The sequence below is a fragment of the Daphnia pulicaria genome, chromosome 5, assembly GCF_021234035.1.
Source record: "Daphnia pulicaria isolate SC F1-1A chromosome 5, SC_F0-13Bv2, whole genome shotgun sequence".
NCBI classification, from domain to species: Eukaryota; Metazoa; Arthropoda; class Branchiopoda; order Diplostraca; family Daphniidae; genus Daphnia; species Daphnia pulicaria.
In genome coordinates, this window is record NC_060917.1 from 3,743,066 (window position 1) to 3,766,341 (window position 23,276).

The following is a 23,276-nucleotide window of genomic DNA, read 5'->3' on the forward strand; positions in this document are numbered from 1 at the left end:
GTTTTGTAGTCCCATCCCAACCACCAGCAACGTCAACCTGCAGAAAGAAAGGCCAGATTGTATACTTTCGCTTTCGAAGGTCACAGAGAACTTTTACGTCAAACGTGTCATGCAGTGGTGTAGGGACTGGGTGAGTACGGGATGTGTTACATAACCATTTGGTATTCATTTTGATATTGGTTGTTGTAAACCCATCCCCAGCAACGTCAAAATGCAGAAGGAAAGGACAGTCACACTCGAAGGCGGCTCGAAGGTCACGGAGAAAAACGTGTCATGCAGCGGTGTAGAGGTTGGGTGAGGACGGACGTTTTGCATCATTATCAAGCAGGTACAACACCCGCAAGGCTTTAGAGGTAAGGGTGAGAAAAAAAAATCGTATAAAAGGAGAGAGAAAAGGCAAAGGAAAGTCAGTCGAGTGAGCATCTCCATCACGGCATCAACTGCAGCGCACTATCTGTCACCATCTGCCTTCCTCATCGTATTACTAGTGCGGAAGCATAGGTAAATATTCTGTTTCATATATTTATTTGTATGGATCCTACAATTTTTTTAATATTTGTTAATATGCCAGTTTGATTGAATATCATTGTTTAAATTTATTAATTGTCTAGTTACTATGGCGTCGTGCTGCTGTTGGGTGTTGTAACGTTGATGGCTGGGTCGACGACGAGTGTGCCGATGTCCCCTGGGTATGGCGGATACCAAACCGCAACGCCGCCGCCTTACTACACAACAACATACGCAACGGCCATTTACTACACCGAGGCCTCCAAGTACTACACCACCAAGGCTCCAGAGTATTAAACCACAACTTATGATGCCCCTGCCTACTACACCGATGCCCCTATTTACTACTATAACACCGAAAAGCTGAAGTGCTACGCTACAACCTACGCTGCCCCGAGCTACTACACCGCCGCCAAGAAGTATAACTCTGCCCTGAGCTACATCACCAGAGAGCCAGAGTACTACACCGAGGCTCCCAAGTACTACATCAGTAAGGCACCGGAATATTACACGACTTCGTATGCTGCCCGTGTCTACTATACCGAGGCCTCTAATTACTACAACACCGAAGCGCTCAAGTACTACCACCTGCATCTGTCCCCAACTGCATTCCTCATTGTGTAACCGGTTCGCAATTATGGGTAAATACTTTTTTAACTGAGTTTTGTATCAATCCTACTGTTTTATTTATGTATGCCTGTTATTATTTAATCTTTATGTTTAAAATTTATTTATTGTCTAGTAAACTGTGGCGTCCTGCTGCTGTTGTGTGTTGTGTGTTGATGGCTGGGTCGACCACTGGTGTACCGACGATGGAGAATACCAGTAGTTCCCGCAACGTCGCCGCCTTACTACACAACAACAACTTACGCAACGACCAGTCCTTGCACCGAGGTCTTCAAGTACTACACAACTAAAGCACCGGAGTTTTATACCACAACTACGCTACCCCGAGCCACTACACTGATGCCCTGAAGTATTAATCTGCCCCGAGTTACTACACCACCAAGGCGACGGAGTACTACATGACAACGCATGCTGCCCCATCCTACTACACCGAGGCTCCCAAGTATTACTCTGTTCTCAGCTACTTACTGCATCCACACTCCTAATTACTTCTCTGTTTCCAGCTGCTTCACCGAGCCTCCCGCTTATTACTCCACCAAAACGGTCGAGTACTACACAGAAGTGGCAAAGTACTTCTCTGCCCCGATCTACTCAACCAGAGCTGAGGCGGCCAAGTATTACGCATCCCGACTTGCCACACAAAAGCTGCTCTTTCGTGCTACGTTGAACTGAAACACTACCCTGATGCTCCAGTCTACTACACCACGGTCTTCCCTACACCTAGCTACAACACCGCAGCCCTTAAGTACTACACCGAAAACGCCGCCTATTACACAACCACGTACGCTGCCTGGTATACTACATCGAGGAAAGTATTATCCATTAAGTATACTCCAAACTACTACCATCTGAAGTTCATACGTATTACACCAGCAATTCTCCTGACTATGTCACCACTACTTATGTTGCTCCGACCTATACATTGAAATTCTGAAGTATTTCACTGGATGTGTTGAAAGATTGCTGAAATACAAGATTGATCGATAAATCACGTGTATGTCCATTTTCTCCTGAAGTACCTTTCCTCCTGCTGATCATTTCGTGATGTGAGAAAATATTTCTGAGTGCCATGTAAACTTACAAATAATTGATCTTGCAAAATACAACAATACAAATTCAAACTTACTATGTTCATTTTAATAATATTTAAACTCAGTTCCTTTTAATGATTCACTAAAATTTAAAGTCCAAAATTTTTATAATCCACTAAGTACCCATTATTATTTCTGCTAAGTCCAGACTTTTTGTTTTTGAAAAAAAATTTTAAAAAATTCCCTTTACACGAAATTATTAAGACAATTTTCGCGAAAATATTTCAAAAGTTTTATTATACACAAATTTTATTTATAATCAAAGTTTATAATAATTACATTCATATTTTTTCTGTGGCCCCCAAGGGGGGGGGGGCTGTCGCTTTCTCTACCGCGATAATAACATGATGCAAGTTATATGCAAATTATTATTTGTTTGGCGCAGAAAGCTTGTTTTATCTAGCAGTTCTCGACTGTGTCAAACCTGACATTGATCAGGTTGCCTCAGTCGTATACTGCATGATTGAATGAAAACTCAAAAGACGACAGATCAAACTATTTGAAGTCACAACACAAAATACTAGCAGGCAAAGAACAACATAAAAATTTTCAAGTCAGGAACCCAGATGGAACAGCTTAGCTACAACAGCACAGCAATTTCAGGATAACACCAGTACTGCTACTTCTGAATATCACAGCAACCGCATGCTGCATACAATGGTTCCATCTGTCTTCGTCACACCTTTCACCATTTGGCTGCAACAAGGTAACCAACAGTGTTAAAGAAGTGTTTGTTATACCTATTTCAGAAAAGAAAATTATTTTTGAGTAACACAACTGTGTACACACTCATTATAACAAAAGAGAACACAGAGCAACAGAAAACTACGCAGTCCAACAAAATAACTTTGATATGTGATTCAAAATTTCTATAGTAGCGGAGCAAATTGGTCTACTCTCTAGTCATGTTAACTAAATCTGTAGTACTTTTGCAAGACATTTGATCAAAATAATTACTTTTTGCTGTTGCATGGGATGAGATGTACGCCTAAGAACAGGCAGCAAGACACACGAGGCACGCCATTTCGGCAATGTACGGGCACTTCCAAGCCTGAGTTGAACTTGAATGAATTGGCAAATTGGTTTCTACGAGCCAAATTACCTGTAAATTTTCACATCAACATTTTAAATTCAATAACAATAGGAAAATAAAAATAGGAAATTAACAAAAAATACCTTTTAATTTTCATCGAGCGAAATGTCACGTCGGCACGACCGGCAGCAGCCCATTTCTGCATGCGTCTTGGAACAAAATGGCCTACGTGCGTCTCTGAAGACACTCGCGCTACCTGGTGGACATAATTTCAGCCACCTATTGACTGCCACCTATTGACAGCCATTAGATTCCTGTTCAAATGACTGAACGCAACGGCTGGATTGCTTGCTTCCAGACAGCGCGCAGCAGCTCAACTTTAATTATACATGCCTTTCGGCTTTCACTAGCTGGCACGAAATGAATCTAATGAGCATAAACACCAGATTACTCCAGCAGCTTTCCCTATGACACTTTTATTTTTAAAATAATAATTATAGTAGAACCTGTGGTAGAACACTTGTAACTTAAACACAGTAGAACTCCAAAGGACAGAAGCACTCCAAAGACAGAAGAACTCCACCGACAATAGAACCCCAATATTTTATATAGTTTTTAAAAGTTTCGTTGTATACGACGGTAGAATTCAAAAGACATAAGAACTCCTTTTTAAAATATTATTAAAATTACCCGACAATAGAACTCCAATAAATTATTGTTCGACAATTGAACTCCATTGAATTTTAAACATTTTAAATGTCTGACAAAAGAACTTAACGATTTTTAGAGTTCTACGCTCAGGATAATTCTCGAAACCGGAAGTACGAATTACAAAAAAAAAAACGTGAACTTTACCACAAATTTGACGAGGACCACGAATATGTTGTTCTTGATGTGCGTCGTCGAATGAATATTTACTGAACTACTGAATGAAATGAGAAAACCGGAAGAAGCCAAAAAAGCAGATCTATGGAAGAAGTCGGGCGTGATGTCTGTCGATTGGTTCAGGAAGCATTGGACAATATAACACCCGATTCCGCATTGAAGCAACTTTGGATTTAATTTGTGTCAAATAAATTTTGAAGTTTTCACTTGTGTAACGGCCCTTAGTGTATTTCGTATCCATTAATTTTGAAATAAAAATAAATTGTTAGTCATATTTTGAAGGAGCTGGCTGTATCCTGTATTTTAGTGCGATCGACGCTTTCATGAAATAGTAGAGAATATTGTAGTATACGTTCCTTGCAGAAAATCCGTAGCTAGGCAAAGCATACCGCATACATACAGCTACATAATGGTTTGTTGCTTTTACTTAACTTTTTTTTTGTTTTTTTTTGCTAGACTGCCGTTGCGGTTAGTCCCGTCTAATCAGTGGCTCCTTCACTTTCTAACTCCCAAAATCGTTTTACTTTCGGACAGTTTTTTTGTTGGATAAAATGGTCGAACATTTTGGAATGTGCCTGTCCGCCGCTCCTGGTGCGAAACGTCTAAATAGGAAGTGGAATAATAAAATGAATTCACAATTTGGAAATAATTTATGGAAAGCATTTTTAATAATTATTTGAAAACTAATATTTATAAAGTTGTTTTTATTTACTGACCTCTGGCAATACGGACATGTAATGTAGTCACCTGGAATTTATTTAAAAATAAAATAGAATTTAATAAAATAGAATTATCAAATAAAAATAAGTATTCAGGTTTTGGAATTATATTTAAACAAAGTTTTTGTGTGTGTTTTTACTTGTATCAGACGGCGGTGGAGGAGGCAGATCCGACACCTTCCCTCCTGCCTTGAGATGCTTCTGCATGGCTGAAGAGGAAATTCATACATCGTAAGTATGCGGTATAATTTGCATTAGCATTTTAGCATTCTCATAACTAACCTTTGGCAGCTCGTATAGCTTCGATGAAAGATTCGTGCTTTTTGCGCCAATCGGCTTTCTTGCCATCCTCCTGAGAGATAGAATCATATTCAAAATTTGCACTTCAGATGTTAAGAACGCGAATGCATCCATACCAATGCCTTGGCACTCGGAGCAATAGCACTCTTTGTCGCCTGCTGTTGCTGTTGCAAAATGTGCTGACCAACACTAATTGGCTTCTTGTTATTAGTCGTGTGCGTATTCTGTTGGTTATTGCGACCAGGTGGAGCCAGGACGAAGCTCTCGGCTTCTGTGCCTTTGACCCTCATCTTGGTGATGTCGAAGACCTTGCGCTTCTTGGACTTGGTTTTGGCGCAAATGCCTTCGTGTTTCTCTATTCGGTCCGAAGCGAAATTGCGGCCGCACAATGAACACGATACCAGGCCGTCTTTACCACCGGCTGACGGCCCGGTCGCAAAAATCGATTTGCGAGGCATTGTAGTTGTAGTGCTCTTGGTTGGCGTTGGTGATTCCAGCACCGGTTTCGGTGCCAATTTCGGTTTCGGTGCTGACGGTGGGGGACTCATTTCATGGTTACGATTTACCGTGGATTTCTACATCAAAATTAAAAAAAAAAAAAAACAAAAAAAAAAACGATTTAGCGAAATAAACCAAAAATAAAAAGTTATATCAAAATGTATACTTTGGCAGTGGACGTTGGATTCCAGCCTCTGGAACTAGGCGGAGAAATGACAGCGTCATCCGAAACGCTTGATTTCGAATCATCACTCTCATCCGGTGGTCGGTAAGAGGTCCTTGTTGGCCGTGAATTTGTTGCTGTTGCCGCCGCTGCTGCCTAGAATGATTTAAAAAAAATTTAGTTAAGTTAGATTTTTTTTTAAGAAAACAAAATTTATTTAAATCAACTTTAGATCGCATTCTCGTTTTATCCCGACTAAACCCTTTGAGTGAAAGCGTTTGAATAATGAAACAGACAAGATAGAACAGTGTGATAGATCAATCGAATGTTGTTATGACAACATATAAAACTTGGGAACGTAACCATGTGTTGTTTACTTCCCCCTCCAAGTCGTCATGGTAACCCCCAAAGTTGTGTTCAATTCGGCTGAATGATGAATGTAACTATCCGTCAACAACTGCGACCTGATCGTCTGACCTTCACCAACGGGATTGCATGGACTATAGAATGTGGGTCGGTTTTTTTACGAAACCCCACAGCTCATTCCATCGATCGACATCGCTCCATAGAAGTAGTAGAATAGGAACAAAAGATATGCGATGGCTTTATTTAGGTTGATTGATGTTAGGCATACTTTAGCTTTTTGTTCAGCCAGCAAAGCAGCTTGCTGAAGTCGTTGGAGTTGTTGTTGTTGTTGTCTGATAGTGTTCATGAGCTCCTCTTCGCGTCGTTTGGCTTCCGCTTGAATCTGCGCTTTTTCGCGCTCTAGACGACGGGTCGTTTCGGCAGCAGCGGCCACCGCGGCCGCTGCCAGACTGGCGGCTTGCCTCGAGGATTCATCCGTCCGATCAGCTGTTTGATATTCATCGTTGGTCTGGCTTCTACCTCGATACTGCTGGCCAACTGTTCTTCCTGAATTTCCGCCATCCACGACATCTTCTCTGTTAATATAATCAAAATTGATTGATTATACTTGGTCACGTAATGACTAAAAAAAGCTATAAATTTACCGGTAATTTTGCTGCTGGTAGCGCTGGGAAGGGTTTCGCACGGGCGACTGATTGTATCCGAATCTCGGAATCGTCTTGTTGCTGGTTGAATGGTTGTTGACGTTGTTCTGATTGTCGTCCAACAAAGACGTCATGCTCTTGGGTTTCAAAGTGGCCGAGACGTTCAGCAACTGCTGGCCATCGGACGGCGTGGGTCGTTTATTAGGACTGCGGATCATCCCACCTGGGACGTCGTCCACTTGGTATTGGCTCTTACTCCGGCGGATGCTATCAGAAGGGCCATCGCCGAAAGCGTGAGCTCCACGCTCCAGACTAACACCACGTGCCCGGCTGCGTTGCTGCTGCTGGCTATGACCGGTAGGAACCTTGAGATTCCTGTCGTGCGAGTTATTAGAAGGCAGAGGATCCAGTGGATGCGATCTGTCCCATCCCCTTGTGGTCACAGGTATGTTTTTGCGGTTCTCGGCATTCTTGGAATAGACGGGCGGCCGGCCGTTAATTTGATTGCGTCGGTCTTCGAACATCTGCCGCACCTGAAATTCCACATTCATTTCAAAATTACTTCGTTTTTTTCCCCTTTTTCGGGCAGTTTTAGCTCAACAGAGTGGCAATTGGGAAGAAGATTATATGCTGATACCTTTCCACCTCCTGGTACAGCCATTCCACTGCCGGTAGATCCTAGCGAGGAGGCGAGCGAAGAACCCATAGAGGATGACAGAGAGGCAGTGCTGCTGGCACTGTTATGCTGACTGTTGCTGCTGCCATTGCTGTGCGTCCGAGTGGCCGGTATCAAGCCGAGACCGCCGCCCCCATCTCCCGCGGCCGCGTCGTGCTGCTCTTCCAACATGGCGAACAGCTTGTGCTCTTTTTCCTCCTGCTGGCGCTGCTGGAAACGAGCCTAAATGATAGAGAAAAAAATACAAATAAAAATGTAACGAAGAATAAACCGCCAGCACATGCGCTTGTTTCCCAGCAGCGTCATACACGGCTAGGAAAAACTGAATAATCCACCTTACCAAATCAGATTAGGTCGCGCTTATAGGATGCAACGATGAGTTTATTATTTGTTATTTGGAGAAAGAAATGACTCTTGAATTCAAATGAGATCTATATAAGGACCTTAACAGAACGGAACCGAGTATGCGACTGACCCACACTGATGGCCGTTACATCGTGTATCTTTTCGGTCGGTTTCGTGCATTCGTTCTCCCATGCGCACCGACAGGGTGTGCCCTTTTGTTGATCGATCTGTTCTGACGTCTACAGTCTACACGATCTTTTTATTGGTATTGCGTATGAGATACCAACTGCTTGATTGTGTGTGTGTGTGTTCAAAGCCGGCCCGATCTACAATTCAATAGAAAGCTCTGGGTATTATTATTACTATTCTCGTGATTCTAGAACCATCTGAGGAAAAAAAGACATGGCGGATGCTTGTAACGGTCATTGAAGAAACATTTTTTTTATATTGGTTTTTATTTTGTTCGTGAGAATTCACGTAGTGAATTGTGCGAAAAAAAAAAAGTGAACCAGAAAATAAAGATTATCGCAGTCTGTTATGACTTTGCAGCTAGGATGATTAGCGGCGATGCGTGATTTTTTTTTTCTCTTTTCCATCGCGCATTATTATGAAATGGCGAGTTGGCTCTGCTTGCACGCACCAGATAGTTGGAAAACGTAAAAGTCGTAAAAAACGCCAGAGCTTCACAATGAAATAGCAAGTCCAATTTTCCACTAACTATGCGCGTTGTCAGTTTATGTTTTTCTTTTTTTACTTCGCCATTAAACCATATTCCGTATATAAATTTACTTCCGCAACGACATTTGGGGTTGGCTTATAGTCTTAATGAACGCTGACCTCCCCCCCGTGTCGACGTGTTACGACCGTCTGGGTCAATGCAAACGACATGTCATGGAATGAGAAAATGAATGGACAAAAAAGTCGTAGAGCGACGGAATTTCTCTCCTTAACGAGATCGAATGGAATGGAAGACGCCAGCACCATTTCACGCACGAAACAAGGGGGTAAAAATGCGATTTCTAAACGATTTAGTCACGCATTGTTTTGTCATCAACGTGCCATAATTTCTAAAAACAAAATTAATGCGTCCCAAACACGAATGCCACTAGAGCTCTATATTTTTATTGATAATATTATAAATCATTCGGGAAAAAAAATCTATTTGGCTGCTAGAAATCTCGATTAGTTTTATTCCGCCTTGCTTTCATCACATGCGCAGAATGCGTGAAATCAATTTCTAAGGTCTGGATTATAATCAAGGCCCAAGAATCGGTTTGGCAATGACGTCGCAATTATCGATGGGGCATTGAGCTCGACGTAATCAAGGTCACCGCTGTTTCGTGATGTCAAATCTCTGTAACTATGCGGAGACGGACTGAACCGAATCGATGGAAATCCATGGGCGTTCCTCATGTTACATAGCATGTCTTAGATTTCTAGTTAGATTATTATTACAAACAGTTTCGCTTCGAATTTAGTGATTTGACCTATATATACTTATATAGCATATTGAGAAAGGTGTTAACTTTAGCGCTTATACTTCCCATGTTTGTCTAATAATTTATTCCTTCGTGTGTGTGTATGCCTCTTAATGACTGTCGGAGAATGTGACGGGATAAAAGTGGCAGACCATGACTATTTACGTTCTCTCTCAAGAATGAATTCTTCTTCTATGTAAACTCGACTTTTGTCGTCCTCACTGCTGCAAACACTTCCGGTCGATATAGAATGCCTATAGAGTGTGTGTTCTAACGCTTTCTTGCCCACTCCGCTTTTGTTTCCACTCTGATTGCACTTGTATATCTTGTGCGCCAGGTGTTGGCGTCGTGTTTTTAGTACACAGCTAGTCAAAACATGCGATCTGTTTTCTTCTATTTTATTTTAACGTCATTCTGTTTCTTTGGTGTTTTATTTTGTTGGCTCTTTTCGGTCTGCCGCTCGTGAAAAATCGATTGTTTTTTTTTCTTCTTTCATTTCTTTTGGCTCGTTTTGCCTCGAGAATACATAAAAATTGTTCAGTTTCAGACATCTAGTTTGAGATAAATTATGGTTTAAAATTATGGCATGTTTGCTTATTCTTCTTTACGTTCTTGAACAAGGAAACTCGCAGATTAAAGGGAACTGATGGTATTTCTTTTGTTTCTCCGTCCAACTCTTTAAAGTAATTATCTCTCTGTTGCGCATTTCCCGCAGAATCCAATTCGAAGGACTTTTGTGGTGGACTGAACGTATGTTTCAGGGAGGGGGCGTGTTGGAAAAGAAAAATTTCCAAGGAGACAAATGTTGTATTTGCGGTGAGAGCTTCTGGTTCTTTTCCTCCACGTCTCTCTCTCTCTCCTTGGAATCTACAGTATGGCCCTTGCATCCTACGTACGTATATTTTACACCACTTCCAGCATGGGTCGATGGCCCAACTGCAGTCATGCAGTCAACTAAATGGATCGCGCAAATACAGACTGGCGTCACGGTCACTCAGCGATAGCCATCACACCTTTCGGCAATACCATGTTGGCATAGGGACTATACAAATGCTGAGAAAGTAACAAACAAAACTAAAATTGCAAAGAGTAAAACCTTCTGTCTTATCCTCTTTTTTTCAATATTTTTACGAGATTTAATTTACTCCGCGTCTTTGGCGGATGCAATTGGAGGAAGAATATCTCAATCAAGAGAATTTTCTTTTTCCAAGATAAAGAAATGAATAATAATAAAAGAAAAAAATACGCAACGGTAGGCGGTGATGTGAATCGGTGGTAAACAGCGCACCGATGACCACTAACTCGGAACGGATGTTGGCGGGAGCCCGGTGGCGTCCGACGGCCATGTTTTTTTTTGTCATGCCTGGTTCGGCTCTTCTCTGTGTCTCGTTCTATTCCTCTCTCGGTGGCAATGGCGCAATAAACGCGGCCGACGACTCGAGAATAGCCATCGCCGGCTAAAACCAGTTTTCTTCTTCTCTTTTATCCATATATATACTTGTGCCAACAACATTTCTACTTGACTTTGAGCAACAACCACACTTTGTTCCGCTTCCACAATTTTTCTCTTATCGTCTCCGACAGCGGGACCAAAAACTCCTTCCTCTCTGTTTTTTCGTTTCCCGTTTCCTCCTTTTCTTGAATGTACTGTGCATATGCAGATCGACTAACATAAGAAAACAATTTGCCAACTTTGGGTTCCTCCAAGTGAATATCCTTTACACATGGTACGTGATTGACAAAGAATAATTTGTTTTGTTTCCTGCGCTAACATTTGTGTGTGTTTTTCCAGAACTGAAAGGTTCGATTGCACTAACCGGAAAATAAGGAATTCTGGAATTTAGTCGGAATTTGGAATGAAATACCTACAGATATGTATAATTGTACGAGTCTTTTCAATTGACTATACCGTCCTGCGCTACTTGTCGTTTCAGAGTAATTCTACAATACATAAATGTTAATAACTACTCTGTTGTAGCTCGTATCATTGAACGAGCTGAAGAGAATGAACTCATTTTTTTCACGCTTTTCCATCTTGCCATGAACGACTGAAAGTTATTGTCACCCTCACTTTCCCTTGGACCCGTTTTTGCCATAAAGAGCGTGTGACCATCTCTGCGTGTGGCGCGGTTGCCTCGCGTAGTAGATTTCATGATCCAACCCAACAGAATTATTGCCGAAACTGGAAAGTAAAAACTGTCTGTTGGCAACTTTTGAAATGACCTAGCAATATGAAATGCAATATGCATGCAAGCTAACTGAAATTCATCTCGCAACAACTACTATACGATTCGCAAGAGGGTTCCTTATTTAAAAAATTGAAATTTTTTACCTGGATCATCATGAGTCGGGAACTTCCGTGTTGATGGTTTCCAGGGAAATTGTCGACGAGCGCCATTGTCCGATTGAGTTGTGCAGCACCGATCTGAAAAGAGCGAACGGAAAAAAGGAAACGTGAAATTAAAGACAAGATAGAAAATCAGTATTCAAACGGTCTGAAACGAGAGAGAGTTTGTAGCGACGATATCTAAAATATCTAGCGAATGATAAACGAGACGTCGATGACGAGACTTTCGAACTTGGCCAGCATAAATGAGCGAAATGAGCGACACCCACGAAACGTCATGCGAAGAAGAGGCCGGCAGGATTTTCCAAGGAATCAAAAGGCGTTGCCAAAACACAACCATCAACCTCGTGACCAAATTATAATATAACAGGCAAAACAGCCTTTTGTTGTTGTCCTCTTTTTTCTTACTTGTTCTGGCATTATTCACGCTGGCTTATAAATACAAATTCGAATAGGGCGGTTCTGAGTGATCTCTTTACTACACGTTTTGTTCGTTACACAGTACACGCGGATAGCTAGATCCAGCACGCCAGCCGTTCGAAGAAGCGATATTCCCATTCCAGGCCAGCCAGGCCAGCCAGGCCAGCCACAGCTTTGCTAAAAAAAAACATACCATATACGGTTGAAGGTCTGTTGGGTGTCACCACGAGAGAAAGAGAGAGGTGAAAAAAATTGGCTCTTTTTTTTTCCTTGTAGACTGAAAGCAGCAAAGTGAGTCATTCTTTTGCATCACGCTACCTTGGGTAAGATGCCAAAATTCTCCGGCTGGTATGGGAAGATCGTTTTGGGGGGTTCTTCTCTCTTTCAGCGGAGAGAGTTGCAAACGAATGAAATTTGAAACTGTAAGCTATACTATATAAAGTGTACAAAATTGTCTACACAATACAACAGTATAGCTATAGCTATATACACTGCTGCAGTGCCTAGATCTTGATACGACGCACACATAACGGGAATGGCGTGCTTGGGTTTTTGGGTTGTTGTTGTTTTTATACGTTGGCCGTTGCTGGAGAAATTCTGTTATAACAACAAACGGGCTTATAAGGGCATCCAGGTGCAGCATCGAAAGCCCACAATCGTGCGTTTCGACTTTGATGTCGCGGTATCAATTCCTATTGACTAGGAGAAGAAACAAGTTAAGTAAGTATGAGGCCCGACATTTTGAAGCCTTGAAGGGGAAACCGAGGGGAAAATGTCGACCATTAGGACAGTGGTCATCGAAGAGCGACTAGAACCAGAAAATATTAAGTTGCAAGAGATAACCTATAATAAAGCCGTTATAACAGGGATAACACGTCGAGACTTGGTTCATTTTTTGTGCTGGCTATTGTCGTCGTCGACTTTTGCGTCTGCGCTTATCGTCGACCCTATTCTCTTTTAATTGTTCTTTTCGACGTTACGGTCTAGCCAGGCATAACCAATTGTCCATTAGCGATACCGACTACTGTTGCGTTGACCATGACAATAATGTCGTTTCTTTTTTTTTTCTTTTTTTACGAATCAAACTACTTCTGAAAAATCCCCAAGAAAAATTGTTCTGACCGACTAATTTCCAAGAAAAACTTTTAGCTTCTTCTTTTCCTTGGTCGTTTTTTGGGGGAAAGAGGGCAGGCATAAATATAGAGACAACTTAATATATACGTAATAGATGAAACGAAAATAGGGATGGAATACGAAAAACAGATGGATTGCTTTCAGCTAGGCACATTGCTCTTCCACCCGGAAAAGGAGAGCACGGTATTCGTGACCCAGACAAATAAACGAAACGCTTACTGTAAATAGATAAACGGTCTTTTTGTGGACGCATTCTCGCATTCTCCAAATGAAAAATGAATACTCTATACCAAATTCAGCGTAAGAATGCTTGTGTTGACTTGGAAAGATTTGAATCGACATACGGTTATTCCCAACATAAAAACCTATGCAATAACAGGGTTCTAATCAAAATTAAAAATTCAAAAATAAAGTAAAAAAAGAAGCAAAGAAAAAAGAAAAAGAAAAAAGCTAATTTTCATCACAAGCTAAAAAGAAGGGCGTGCGCGAATGACTCCCCACCCTCATACCCATCTCTACTCTAACCCTTCCTAACCTTTTATTTTTGCTTATCTCAAAAGAAAAAAGAAAATTTACGCAAGGAAAAAGTAAAAAACAAAAAAAAAATGGTTCTAGTCTTTACCTTGATTATTTGTTTGGGGGGGGTGGTTTGTATTCGGTTGCTCCCTCGTTTGTTTGGTCAATTTCCTTGTGTCTTTTTGAATGAAAATAATCCCGAGTGGCGATATGGAGAGAGGGTTGTTCAGTGTTCACCCCCCACCGACAGGCAGTAATAATGGGAAGAGAGGTCGACGCTGGATCAAAAAGTTTCAACTAGTCCAACTTTGGTTGTTTTACAAGCCTTAGTAAGAATGATGAGGAAATTCGTTAGCTGTTGTTGTGTTATATCTGAGACGAAAAGGGGAGAGAGAGGTCCGCAACCGACAACCAACCGCAAGAGACTAAAGTCGGCGGGCGCTCGGTCTCTGCTTTTTCTATTTCGTCGTGTTTCTCTCTCTCTCTCTTTTTTTCGTTCGTCTCTGTGTGTTTCTCGTAACACGCACCGAGTAACTTTGGGGATGATGCCCTTACAGTAAAAAAGAAGAGGGAGAGAGAGAGAGAGGTTCTATAATACTCCGCCACGCGCACACCTCCTTCTCATTTCGCCTCCGCTTCGTATAAATTCGTCGACTCAGGTGGAGGCCACACAACAGAAAACACGCACTACGGGAATAGCTTTTTTTGTTGTTTTTTTATTTTCTCGAGGAGGAGTCTTGTTTCTTTCAATCATTTGACGTCAATTATCTATTCGGAAATTTGGTCCCTCCTCCTTTCTAGACTTCAAGTCAGCGAGTTAACGTCTTCAATCTTTTGAAGACTATCCAGCAGCGTCGATACCTCAGGGCCAGCATCCTGCTGACTTTGACGACGTATATCTACTTATACAAAGACGTTAGCCAATGTTTTTTGAATTGACTTTGACTGATAATTTCGATCGGCGTGTATTCTCCCTATTTGGTTGTTTGGGGAGGGGGGGGGGAAGCGTCGCAAATCTATAAAAGAAGGAAGTCCGTGTGCCGTAAGATAAATAAGGCTATTTCGCGGTGGCCTCGAGCAGGCTCGAGCAGGCGTGATGATTCATCCTTTTTTTTTTACCTCTTACCTGGCTCTTTTTATTGGCTGCAGGGTGCGCCATGTTTGATGGGGACGTTTGGCACGGAAGCAGCTCATAAATAATTCGTTTGGGGGGTAGAAAACGAAGACTTGAAGGACTGCTGGCCAGCGCACCAGCTAGGTGGAATGAAGAAGGTCTAGTTGGTATAATATCGAAGTAACAAAGTTGAGCTGCAGCAGCGACGAGCGGATTGAATAAAAGCCACTCCGGGTTGTCCGTGCTTATCTTAACTCGGTTAGTGACGTCATATGGGCCAACAGCTAGTGCTATATCGACATTTTCTGTGGATATTGTATAGGCCCTTTTTTTCTCATCACATTTCAGTTTGTATGGGCACACTATGTATACCTTACTATAGTGCTATTTATAGCGGTACATTCAAAACAACAGCCCTGTCAAAAAAAATCAAAGACAAATCTTTTGATGGTACCGGTTTTTCATCAGCATAACCGGATGTCCCAAACTTCTTTTTTTTTCCCTGTTCCGGAATGTCACGCATACCAGAATCGATTTCGAAGGGAATATTTCCGTGAACTAAATTTTGTCTTGTGTTGCGCCTGTATTCATTCTTTGTGTGTTTGAAATTTCTCAGTTAAAAAAAATAAATAAAGAAAAGACTTGCTTAAAATTGACTTATATTTTGTTATTCCAGCATTGTTACATAACAACTGAAATGGGTAATGTGAGATAATAATTGAGATAGGGTAATTATTACGAGGATTTCAGGGAGCGATATTATCCAAAATCCAGTTGAGATATGCGGGAATCGAAGTATAGACCGACGGATATGAATTGCCGCACATCCACGGACCGAAGGAAATGATACCGACCGCATAGACTTTCTCTCTTTGATGGTTGCCCCCAGCAAGTGTGTTGCTGACCGACGATGTGTCAGTCAACAAAACCGGTCCGCCAGAGTCACCCTGACACGCATCAGCACGGCGTCCACTTTCTTCACCGACGCCCAAACAAAATTGGGATGACTCGCAGATGGAGATGGATTTGGGATAGGCGTTGCCGTAGACTGAACGGCACTCGGACGTGTTGTACCAGTTCAGATGTACTTGTTGCAACGTTTCAGAAAACTGAACTGTGTATAGAAATGTAAAATAAAAAATTCGCTTGGTAAAATAACGCGAGATAAAGTTAATTAGTTAATTAACACTCAAGACTTGACATCACTTGACTCATTAATGAGTTAATGATTTATCATCAAATTATTCGAATGTAAAAATTGAAAAAAAAAAGGAAATTTAATTGGTACATGAATCATCACGACCCCATCCAACCAGAACTGGATCCGCGGAGATCGGCGAGTGACGTAATAACGGCCGCCAATCAAACGGCAGGCAAATTGGTCGTATCCAATCTAGTCAAATTGAAACGCCAGCGGACAAATGATCAAATGTGAACGAATAAGCAATAGGATGAATAAAAGATATATACCAGTCGGCTTGATCGATGTGTTTAGCCTTAAAAGGGCAATGTCGTTCTGGCGATGCGGAACATCAAATTTCTCGTGAACGATGGATTCGATGACGGGTATGTCGACAACTCTATCCGCACACGTCATAACATGTTCTTCAAGGGTCGGTTCGCAGTCTGGATTGGAACGTTCATCGAGCTCTCCCAATCGTACCATGTATCTTTAAATTAATACAAATTATAGCCGAGACATAGTTGCATGCAATCTAAATAGTCTTTATTTATCTTCACCTTTTTTAAAAAATGTTTTTAGAAAAATTTAATTTGTCCTTGTGTTTAGCCCTTTGGGCTTCGAAGCATGGGGAAGTATAAATGAATAATAAAACTGAAGAGATAAAACTCGACTTACATTCGATGGGTGGTATCCCGCAGGCAGTGAGCAGCTGTCAGTACGTAGCGGTCGTTCAGGAGGACGCCTCCGCACCGGAAATCAATTTGCTGGGAGAAACCGTCGTCATCAAGGTCCCGAGACTGGTCCAAGTCTTCTTTTCTTTCTTGTTCTGTTCGTTTTTTTTTAGGAGAAAGTGAAAATTACACACAAGCATCACTGCATGTCGAATGTGTATAACTATAGAATATAGGATGTGTGTATAATCTACTGTGTGCTACTGGACATTATACGTCCTGCTACCTCGGTCAATGGGTTTGTAGGCCAGCCGGACAACCATAGGATATTGTCCAAGATGGGCCTTCTTTCCGCCCATGATTCGCGTGGACGGCATTTCCAACGGTTGAGACAAACAGTCGCTCCGATTCAAGCCGGGGAGGAGATGACGATTTGGGTGCTGATTATACGAGATTGTAAATAAGTTTTCTGTATTCTCCTCAGGTGGTAATTCGTCTGGAAAAACTATGCGTGTCGTGTCATCAGCCGTTTTAACTTCCGGGCAGCAGTACAACATGACTCGATTTTTGGATTTTCCGCACCGTAGTTTACGCAGTATGGGCTGCGTCCATCGTGAAGGATTCCGTTCAATAATTTTCCACGCTGGACATTGAGGTAGTTCTTCGCATTGGCCACTTAGAAGACCTTCTGGACTGAAAACTGTGCTGTGGTTCAGGTCGAAAAATGATTCTAGAGCTAATATTGGAATGTCGGACTGAACGCCAAAGTGAACGTCACAACGTTCACCCCGAACACTCCATTGGGAGGACCAGGATCCGTAATAAGATGGGATTGCTTGGTGACTAACACGGGCAATAAAAATCAACCAAACAGGGAGGCGGTAAATAAATTGAGTTAGAAGACGCATCGTTGACTTTCGACCGTGTCATTCGAGTGGTGACAAACAACTACTACCCATTTTCTTCCATGTTGCGATTATCTAGACTTTTATTTCAACAATATCAAATGAGGGAGACGTCGTCCAGCTTCATTGAGATTCTAGTATACTATTTCGCCAACCGGAAGTGAGTTTAATAAGCCATTACCATACACATATCTTGCAGCAGCAAAAATAAAATTTGTCAAAACATCCGTAATCATGAAGCAAACAAAACGAGAGAAGGGCGATTTTTAATGAACATGCGCGTCACATTGCCGCCACAACCTATCGTATGCATTATGCATGTGCAGTTTCCAGCAGATTGTATGGTTCATCAAAGTCTTATTAGGCGGACGTTCGTGATCGTGTTTTGATTTTCTTAATCATAGCCAATGATAGCCAATTGTCTTTCCTTTAACTATTATTTGATGGAAACACGATTTTTTGAGTATTCACGGTGTTCACGGTCCTACTGAGAGCGGTGGCGTCATCTAGTAGTCAGATGTTCATGCGCTAGGCTATGGTTAAACGACCCTTAACACGGGACATAATAACCCAACGTTATTACCCGAGTTAATTTTCAAAACGATACATAAGCAAAGTCACATGATTTTTTTTTTTGCGTTGGAGCAACACAAAGCCTTAGCACAATGTATTTTAGATGTCTTAATTTAAAATGAGTGAGCGCAGTGTTCTACGTTAAATGTGTGAATAATACGAAATATGTTCTCAAAGTTTTGATTAGTAATAGATAATAGCTTGTGACTGTAGTACGCGAAAAAGGCTTTACACGTCAGTGCAGAGCAGACCATGAGATGCGGACCCCATAGCTCGTCTTTAAGTTGTTCAGCTTCACGATGACCACGGCTTTATGGTGCGGTAGTTTAGTAGGGAAAAGAGATAGAGAAGTACTGAATCCGGGAGACTTGATGTAGTCGTAATTGACATCAGGTTGATAGTGAGTTTCTTTCATGATGTCGAGATCGTCGAACCCTTCTCTCAATCGGATTCCTGTGTTTGAGCATCGAGTTTTCACATCTTATATCAGCCAAATTTTAATTTTAAATCTGTAGGAAGATACCTTTGTAGAAGTCGTTGTGCCTTTCAGGTTTAGTACATAGCAGAAGAAGCGGCGTTTCATTTCCGGGCACAGTCACTTCAACCGAATTGCCGTTGGGATCGCCACATTGCGAAATCTTCTGCACTCGTGTCAGGTTGAGCAAACCGGAAACTTCAATCTATTTCACAAATTCGTATAAAAACATATATGATGAATAATACATTGGATCACTTAGTGATCATTGATTAATTCACACCCAAGGTAAGTCATTCTTACGTTTAATGTTAATGCAGCTGTTTCATTTCCGGCAATTCTTTTGCTTTCCCGTTGAATGACAAAATCCCACGCGCAAATCAGCGGACTGACCTTATCTTCATCTTCAAAGTATTGCCTATTTCGAATAATAATATCATTCAACAGAATTCGGGGAAAATGTTTGAATATCGTGCACTTATTAGCCACTTACGGTAAGTTAATGACGCCGTCGACTGTGACATTAGGGCGGGGAGATCCGCAAATATACAATGGGTGAATGAAATCGTATCGGCCGTTGAACACGGGCGAGCTGGATTTGAAATAAAGTGAAGTGGAACGTAGCGCATCGATGTGAAGTGCGGCCAACAAATTGGGCGTCGACGAAAGTACTCGGGCCGGTAAAGAGACATTTCCCATCTTGAAAATAAAATGTACCACAGGTATAATTTAATTGAAATGTCTTCATTATGGTGTTCAATTCTACCTGAAACTGCAGTTGACAAAGATAGCCCTTGCCTCTGGTACTGGTGTAATTTCCAGTAGCTTTGAGCCGGTTGGCGTTGACGTCGAGAATTGTCAGATCGTTTTTGAAATCGCGGAAAATCAGTCGATCCGCGCAAGGATGTGTGACCGACTTCATATTGACGCTGTAAAGAGTTAACATGACTCGACTGGAACTGCGTCGATTACCCTGTAAAAATAAATCAGCGTAGACAAATTCAAATTGCGCAACACCAAAAGCGAAACACTTTTGAAAAGTTCTGACAGATGGAGCCGGCATTCTTACCTGGAAATTATAGCGGCACTTGAGGTCCGCCGAGTCCGCCGAGCGTTTGTACAATAAAGTGTTGTACGGGGAAATCCACTGGCCCGAAGTCCGAGTGGTCGGATCATAGATGACGTCACAATCGGTATCGGCAGTTTTGATCCCCTCCGGTTGGCTGTTGTTGAAAAAGTCGTAGTGGGCCCAGAAGTTGATTGACGAACCGCTGTACGACCCAACCCGACTAATCTCCATGAAATTAAATTTTAAAAAATAATCAAATAACCTTATCTTTTAATTTCGTAGGAGAGATTTACCTGTGGAATCGAAGGAATAGAGCATTCCCAGTCGACAGAAAATCCTTACGTTCCAGCGGTTTCGAAAAAGTGTCGCAAAACGTTTTAATAATCCGAGCCGGATTAGCTTCACTTCCGTCGTAGATGGTCAACGATTCGCTGCAGTCGCCCGTCGGCTGTCTGATAGGCGCATCTGGTTTGCTGATGCGAAATCTATAAACCAAAGAAAAATAAACAGCATGTGAGTATTATTGTGCTGCATATGGCATGTTTGCTACCCTTGCAGGGTGTTTATAAAACAAATAATCAGATAAAAAGGCATCTATTTACGTCGGAAAATAAACACGAACGATCTGCTCCGGTTTGCCTGTGATCAAGTAAGTGCAAACGGTATTGGGCAGGTACCAGTGCATCGGCGAAAGAAACAGACCCTGATAGATAAAAAATTTTACAACGGAAATGTGAACGTCCTTTCTTGCAAATTTGATAAACATGGACTGACCTCTGAATCGCCGCTACTTTCTAGCGATGCGCTAGTCAGAATGTAGCTGCAAACCGGATTGGATTTTGAATCATTGCTCGACTTCTCGGCGGGCTGGTGAACCATATGCTGATTGAATACGCTGCCTACATTACCGGGCCAGCTGTCCACATTGAAGTGGAAACCCGTGTTCAATAAAGGTCCTAATTCACAAACGTAGTTGTTATATTTAAACATATTTCTTTTGTGAGGAGATCTTTTTGGATCGATACCCGCTGCCGAAGAAACGAATTCCAGCAAAAGATCGGTACCCGTGCCGACGATGGAAAACGGAAAGCGACCGATGCCGCAAAACGTGCCAATTACCACGGCAGATTCGCTGTTGCCATCGTAGACTCTATCGAGACAAGATTAGAAAAACAAAAACAAAAAAAAACAGGATTAAGTTGGAGATGAACGAAAGATTACGGTCAGAGATGAACAGACCTGATAAAGTCGTGAGGGCAAGTTTCTTCGCCAATAGGTCGGAGGGGGCACATGATGTAATTGTCGCATCTTTGGCCGTCAACGTTGAACTCTCCGTCTTCAGTGAAAAGCTACAACGGCATACTTTCCTCGTTAGCATTTTTTGGGGGTGCTGGTTATATATAATCAAGCGGACGTGATTTACCTTGATAAACGGCTGCCTGGTGCTCACGTGATAAAGACAACGGCGATTCCGAGGGTACACACCGGGAAAGTTGGGTGATTGGACGAAGCACGTCTGCAGACGACAATCCGTGAATTCCCGATCGCAAGACAAGGAACTAACTTCCCCAATCAATCCCAGAATGGAATGTCACAGATATGTTAAAAGGTAATAGTTTTAACCCCCAGCGGAACTATTTCAGATGATTGAAAATCAATATAGGATATAGAATGTACACACCCTGGCGTCATGGGTTGTCCGCGTCGGTGGGGATAGAGAGGAGGATGGTGGCCGTATCGTTCGACGAGTTGTTGCTGTTGCTCCTATAATTGATATATTCATTAACGAGACGAAGAGAGACGCGCATCAGTGAACAAATGATGCCACTCCCGATGAGCCATCATATACGTTATCGACCTTGATTGGAGACGTGACTAACCTGGCGTGTGTAAACGGCAAATTGGTATCGATCGTCGTAACTCTCGGCGAAGAAATGCAATTTCACCATGTTGTTCTCCGAGATGAATAATCGGCTCCGTTCGATCTCGCCGCAGTAGAACCCGGGATTGCCCGAATCGTGCAGTGCCGTCGGCCCGTCGTAAATCTGTCCGTATATTACAGCAGCATCGTTGGCGCACGGCAATCAAGGTCCAATAATAATATAAGACCTTTTGCTACCGGGTACAAAAAACATTCAGAAAGAGAAACTGTACCTGTAGGTTTCCCCCGATGCAGATGGTGGCATTGACTAGTTGACCCCATTGAAAACGCTGGAACTTGAGGACGATGACCAGAGCGACGTCTTTCGGCGCACTATTGGCACGCGGTTTCACCTTTTAAAAGTACAGTCATTCAAATGATATTTCAAATAAACCGCCAATAGACACGAAAAAAGAATTCTAATTAAAAATGGGTAAATGGAACTTACGAGAAACCAACAATTGTAGGGCCGTCCTTTATTAAATCCCGTCAACAACGGATTGGCTAGGACGTCGCCTGCCTCGACAGTGCGATTGCAACCCGTTCGATTGATATCAGCTCTCGCCAAGGCTATCAGACAAAATAAAACCCCGATCAAGAAAAACAATGGCTTATGTAGTTCCATTTAAAGGAAGAAACGGAACGGATCGGCGGGCGGAGACGTGAACTTGGTACTTTACTGGCCCAACTTGACCGCCAAACTGTGTGCGGTGACGGCGAAGACGACAAACGAAAACCCCAGCAAGTATTGATCGGCGCTAGTTTTGGCAGCTGCGCGCAATCACCCAATTCACCGACACACACAGCACAGTATACAGACGACTGTCTCTTTTGTATAAGAAACACGAAAACCTTCAGATTAGTCGATCAATTTACGGTGGCAAAGAATAGAATGAAAGCGTAATGCCGGCTACCACACACTTACTAAATTGTTAACGTTGATTAATCAACATAACAAATGCAATAGTCAATCCGTTTTCCTTTAATTAAACCCCTGCACTATAGCCTAGCAATTGTTTATACATAATGTATTACTGATCAAGGACGTACGGCAACTTTTCTCATCACTTTCTTTTCTAGCCGATTGGAACTTTTCCGTTAGGAGAGAGGTAAAGCAAATTAACGATGCGAATCATTTTTCCATTCGTTATCGTATAAATTTGCATAGCAATATATTTTTTGTATAAAGATTAAACGTTGTATAATGTATACGGTATACATTTGACAGCAACATGCTTCTTGGCACGCCTTTTATGTATATGCGATTCAAATTTTTTGAAAAATCATATGATTTATGGAGGATATCTCAGCATTCAGTATCGAGAAACTGGCAAACGTCCCGGACAGCTTGTCTACTTGTAGAATTTACATTCATGTCATTTTCACGTGGTCTTTTTCAATTATACTCAAAAGTGAGATTTGTTTGACTTTATATTCCCGCAAGCAGGGCCCATGTCATTTCCACTCTTCCCAATCAAACAAAATAAACAGGAGAGGTCCCAGCATAACATTTTAGATTTACTGCTCAATCTGAAAATTTGTTCACTACTTTAAAAAAAAATAATCAATGGAGATTTAATTAGCCCTCATGACAATGGCAGTTTTATTAAATTTCT

At 41.9% G+C, this 23,276-nt stretch overlaps 3 protein-coding genes and 3 long non-coding RNA genes across 9 annotated transcripts in view; 2 read left to right on the forward strand and 4 right to left on the reverse strand.

Moving 5' to 3' along the window:
- Positions 1-133: 133 nt before the first annotated feature.
- On the forward strand, positions 134-736 carry LOC124341540. The gene is made up of 2 exons (XR_006918443.1): positions 134-501; positions 612-736. It is a non-coding gene; the product is annotated as an uncharacterized LOC124341540 (long non-coding RNA).
- A 292-nt stretch (positions 737-1,028) lies between these two features.
- On the forward strand, positions 1,029-2,122 carry LOC124341479. Its single transcript, XR_006918307.1, has 3 exons — positions 1,029-1,148; positions 1,250-1,576; positions 1,638-2,122. It is a non-coding gene; the product is annotated as an uncharacterized LOC124341479 (long non-coding RNA).
- Positions 2,123-2,575: 453 nt separating this feature from the next.
- LOC124341473 overlaps positions 2,576-23,276 on the reverse strand; it is a 172,030-nt gene continuing 151,329 nt past the window's right edge. For all 3 annotated transcript variants that reach the window (XR_006918290.1, XR_006918288.1, XR_006918289.1), the window contains 2 exons: positions 3,183-3,327; positions 2,576-2,965 (listed from right to left, as the gene is read on the reverse strand). This is a non-coding gene — a long non-coding RNA (uncharacterized LOC124341473). The remainder of the gene's footprint in view (positions 2,966-3,182; positions 3,328-23,276) is intronic.
- LOC124340939 lies at positions 4,351-14,184 on the reverse strand. 2 transcript variants are annotated; one of them, XM_046793777.1, is made up of 11 exons: positions 13,856-14,184; positions 11,665-11,747; positions 7,471-7,731; positions 6,834-7,366; positions 6,458-6,764; positions 5,827-5,979; positions 5,279-5,737; positions 5,145-5,214; positions 5,003-5,071; positions 4,860-4,890; positions 4,351-4,745 (listed from the first exon to the last, which is right to left on the reverse strand). In XM_046793777.1, the coding sequence occupies exons 2-11, from the start codon at positions 11,728-11,730 to the stop codon at positions 4,664-4,666; spliced, it is 2,031 nt and encodes a 676-aa protein (XP_046649733.1). In that variant the 5' UTR covers positions 11,731-11,747; positions 13,856-14,184; the 3' UTR covers positions 4,351-4,663. The 2 variants fall into 2 exon arrangements, with proteins under 2 accessions (XP_046649733.1, XP_046649732.1); XM_046793776.1 differs by having other exon boundaries at positions 11,665-11,757.
- Positions 15,510-17,661, reverse strand: LOC124341066 (spaetzle-processing enzyme-like). The gene is made up of 5 exons (XM_046793975.1): positions 17,004-17,661; positions 16,722-16,872; positions 16,334-16,533; positions 16,152-16,256; positions 15,510-15,977 (listed from the first exon to the last, which is right to left on the reverse strand). Exons 1-5 carry the CDS (start codon positions 17,623-17,625, stop codon positions 15,610-15,612), a joined length of 1,446 nt encoding a protein of 481 aa, XP_046649931.1. The 5' UTR covers positions 17,626-17,661; the 3' UTR covers positions 15,510-15,609.
- On the reverse strand, positions 18,213-22,365 carry LOC124340885. Its single transcript, XM_046793643.1, has 16 exons — positions 22,109-22,365; positions 21,894-22,013; positions 21,620-21,784; positions 21,421-21,503; positions 21,163-21,298; positions 20,979-21,088; positions 20,765-20,889; positions 20,514-20,695; positions 20,342-20,442; positions 20,033-20,224; positions 19,740-19,959; positions 19,437-19,643; positions 19,164-19,369; positions 18,974-19,088; positions 18,719-18,875; positions 18,213-18,648 (listed from the first exon to the last, which is right to left on the reverse strand). Exons 1-16 carry the CDS (start codon positions 22,283-22,285, stop codon positions 18,431-18,433), a joined length of 2,514 nt encoding a protein of 837 aa, XP_046649599.1. The 5' UTR covers positions 22,286-22,365; the 3' UTR covers positions 18,213-18,430.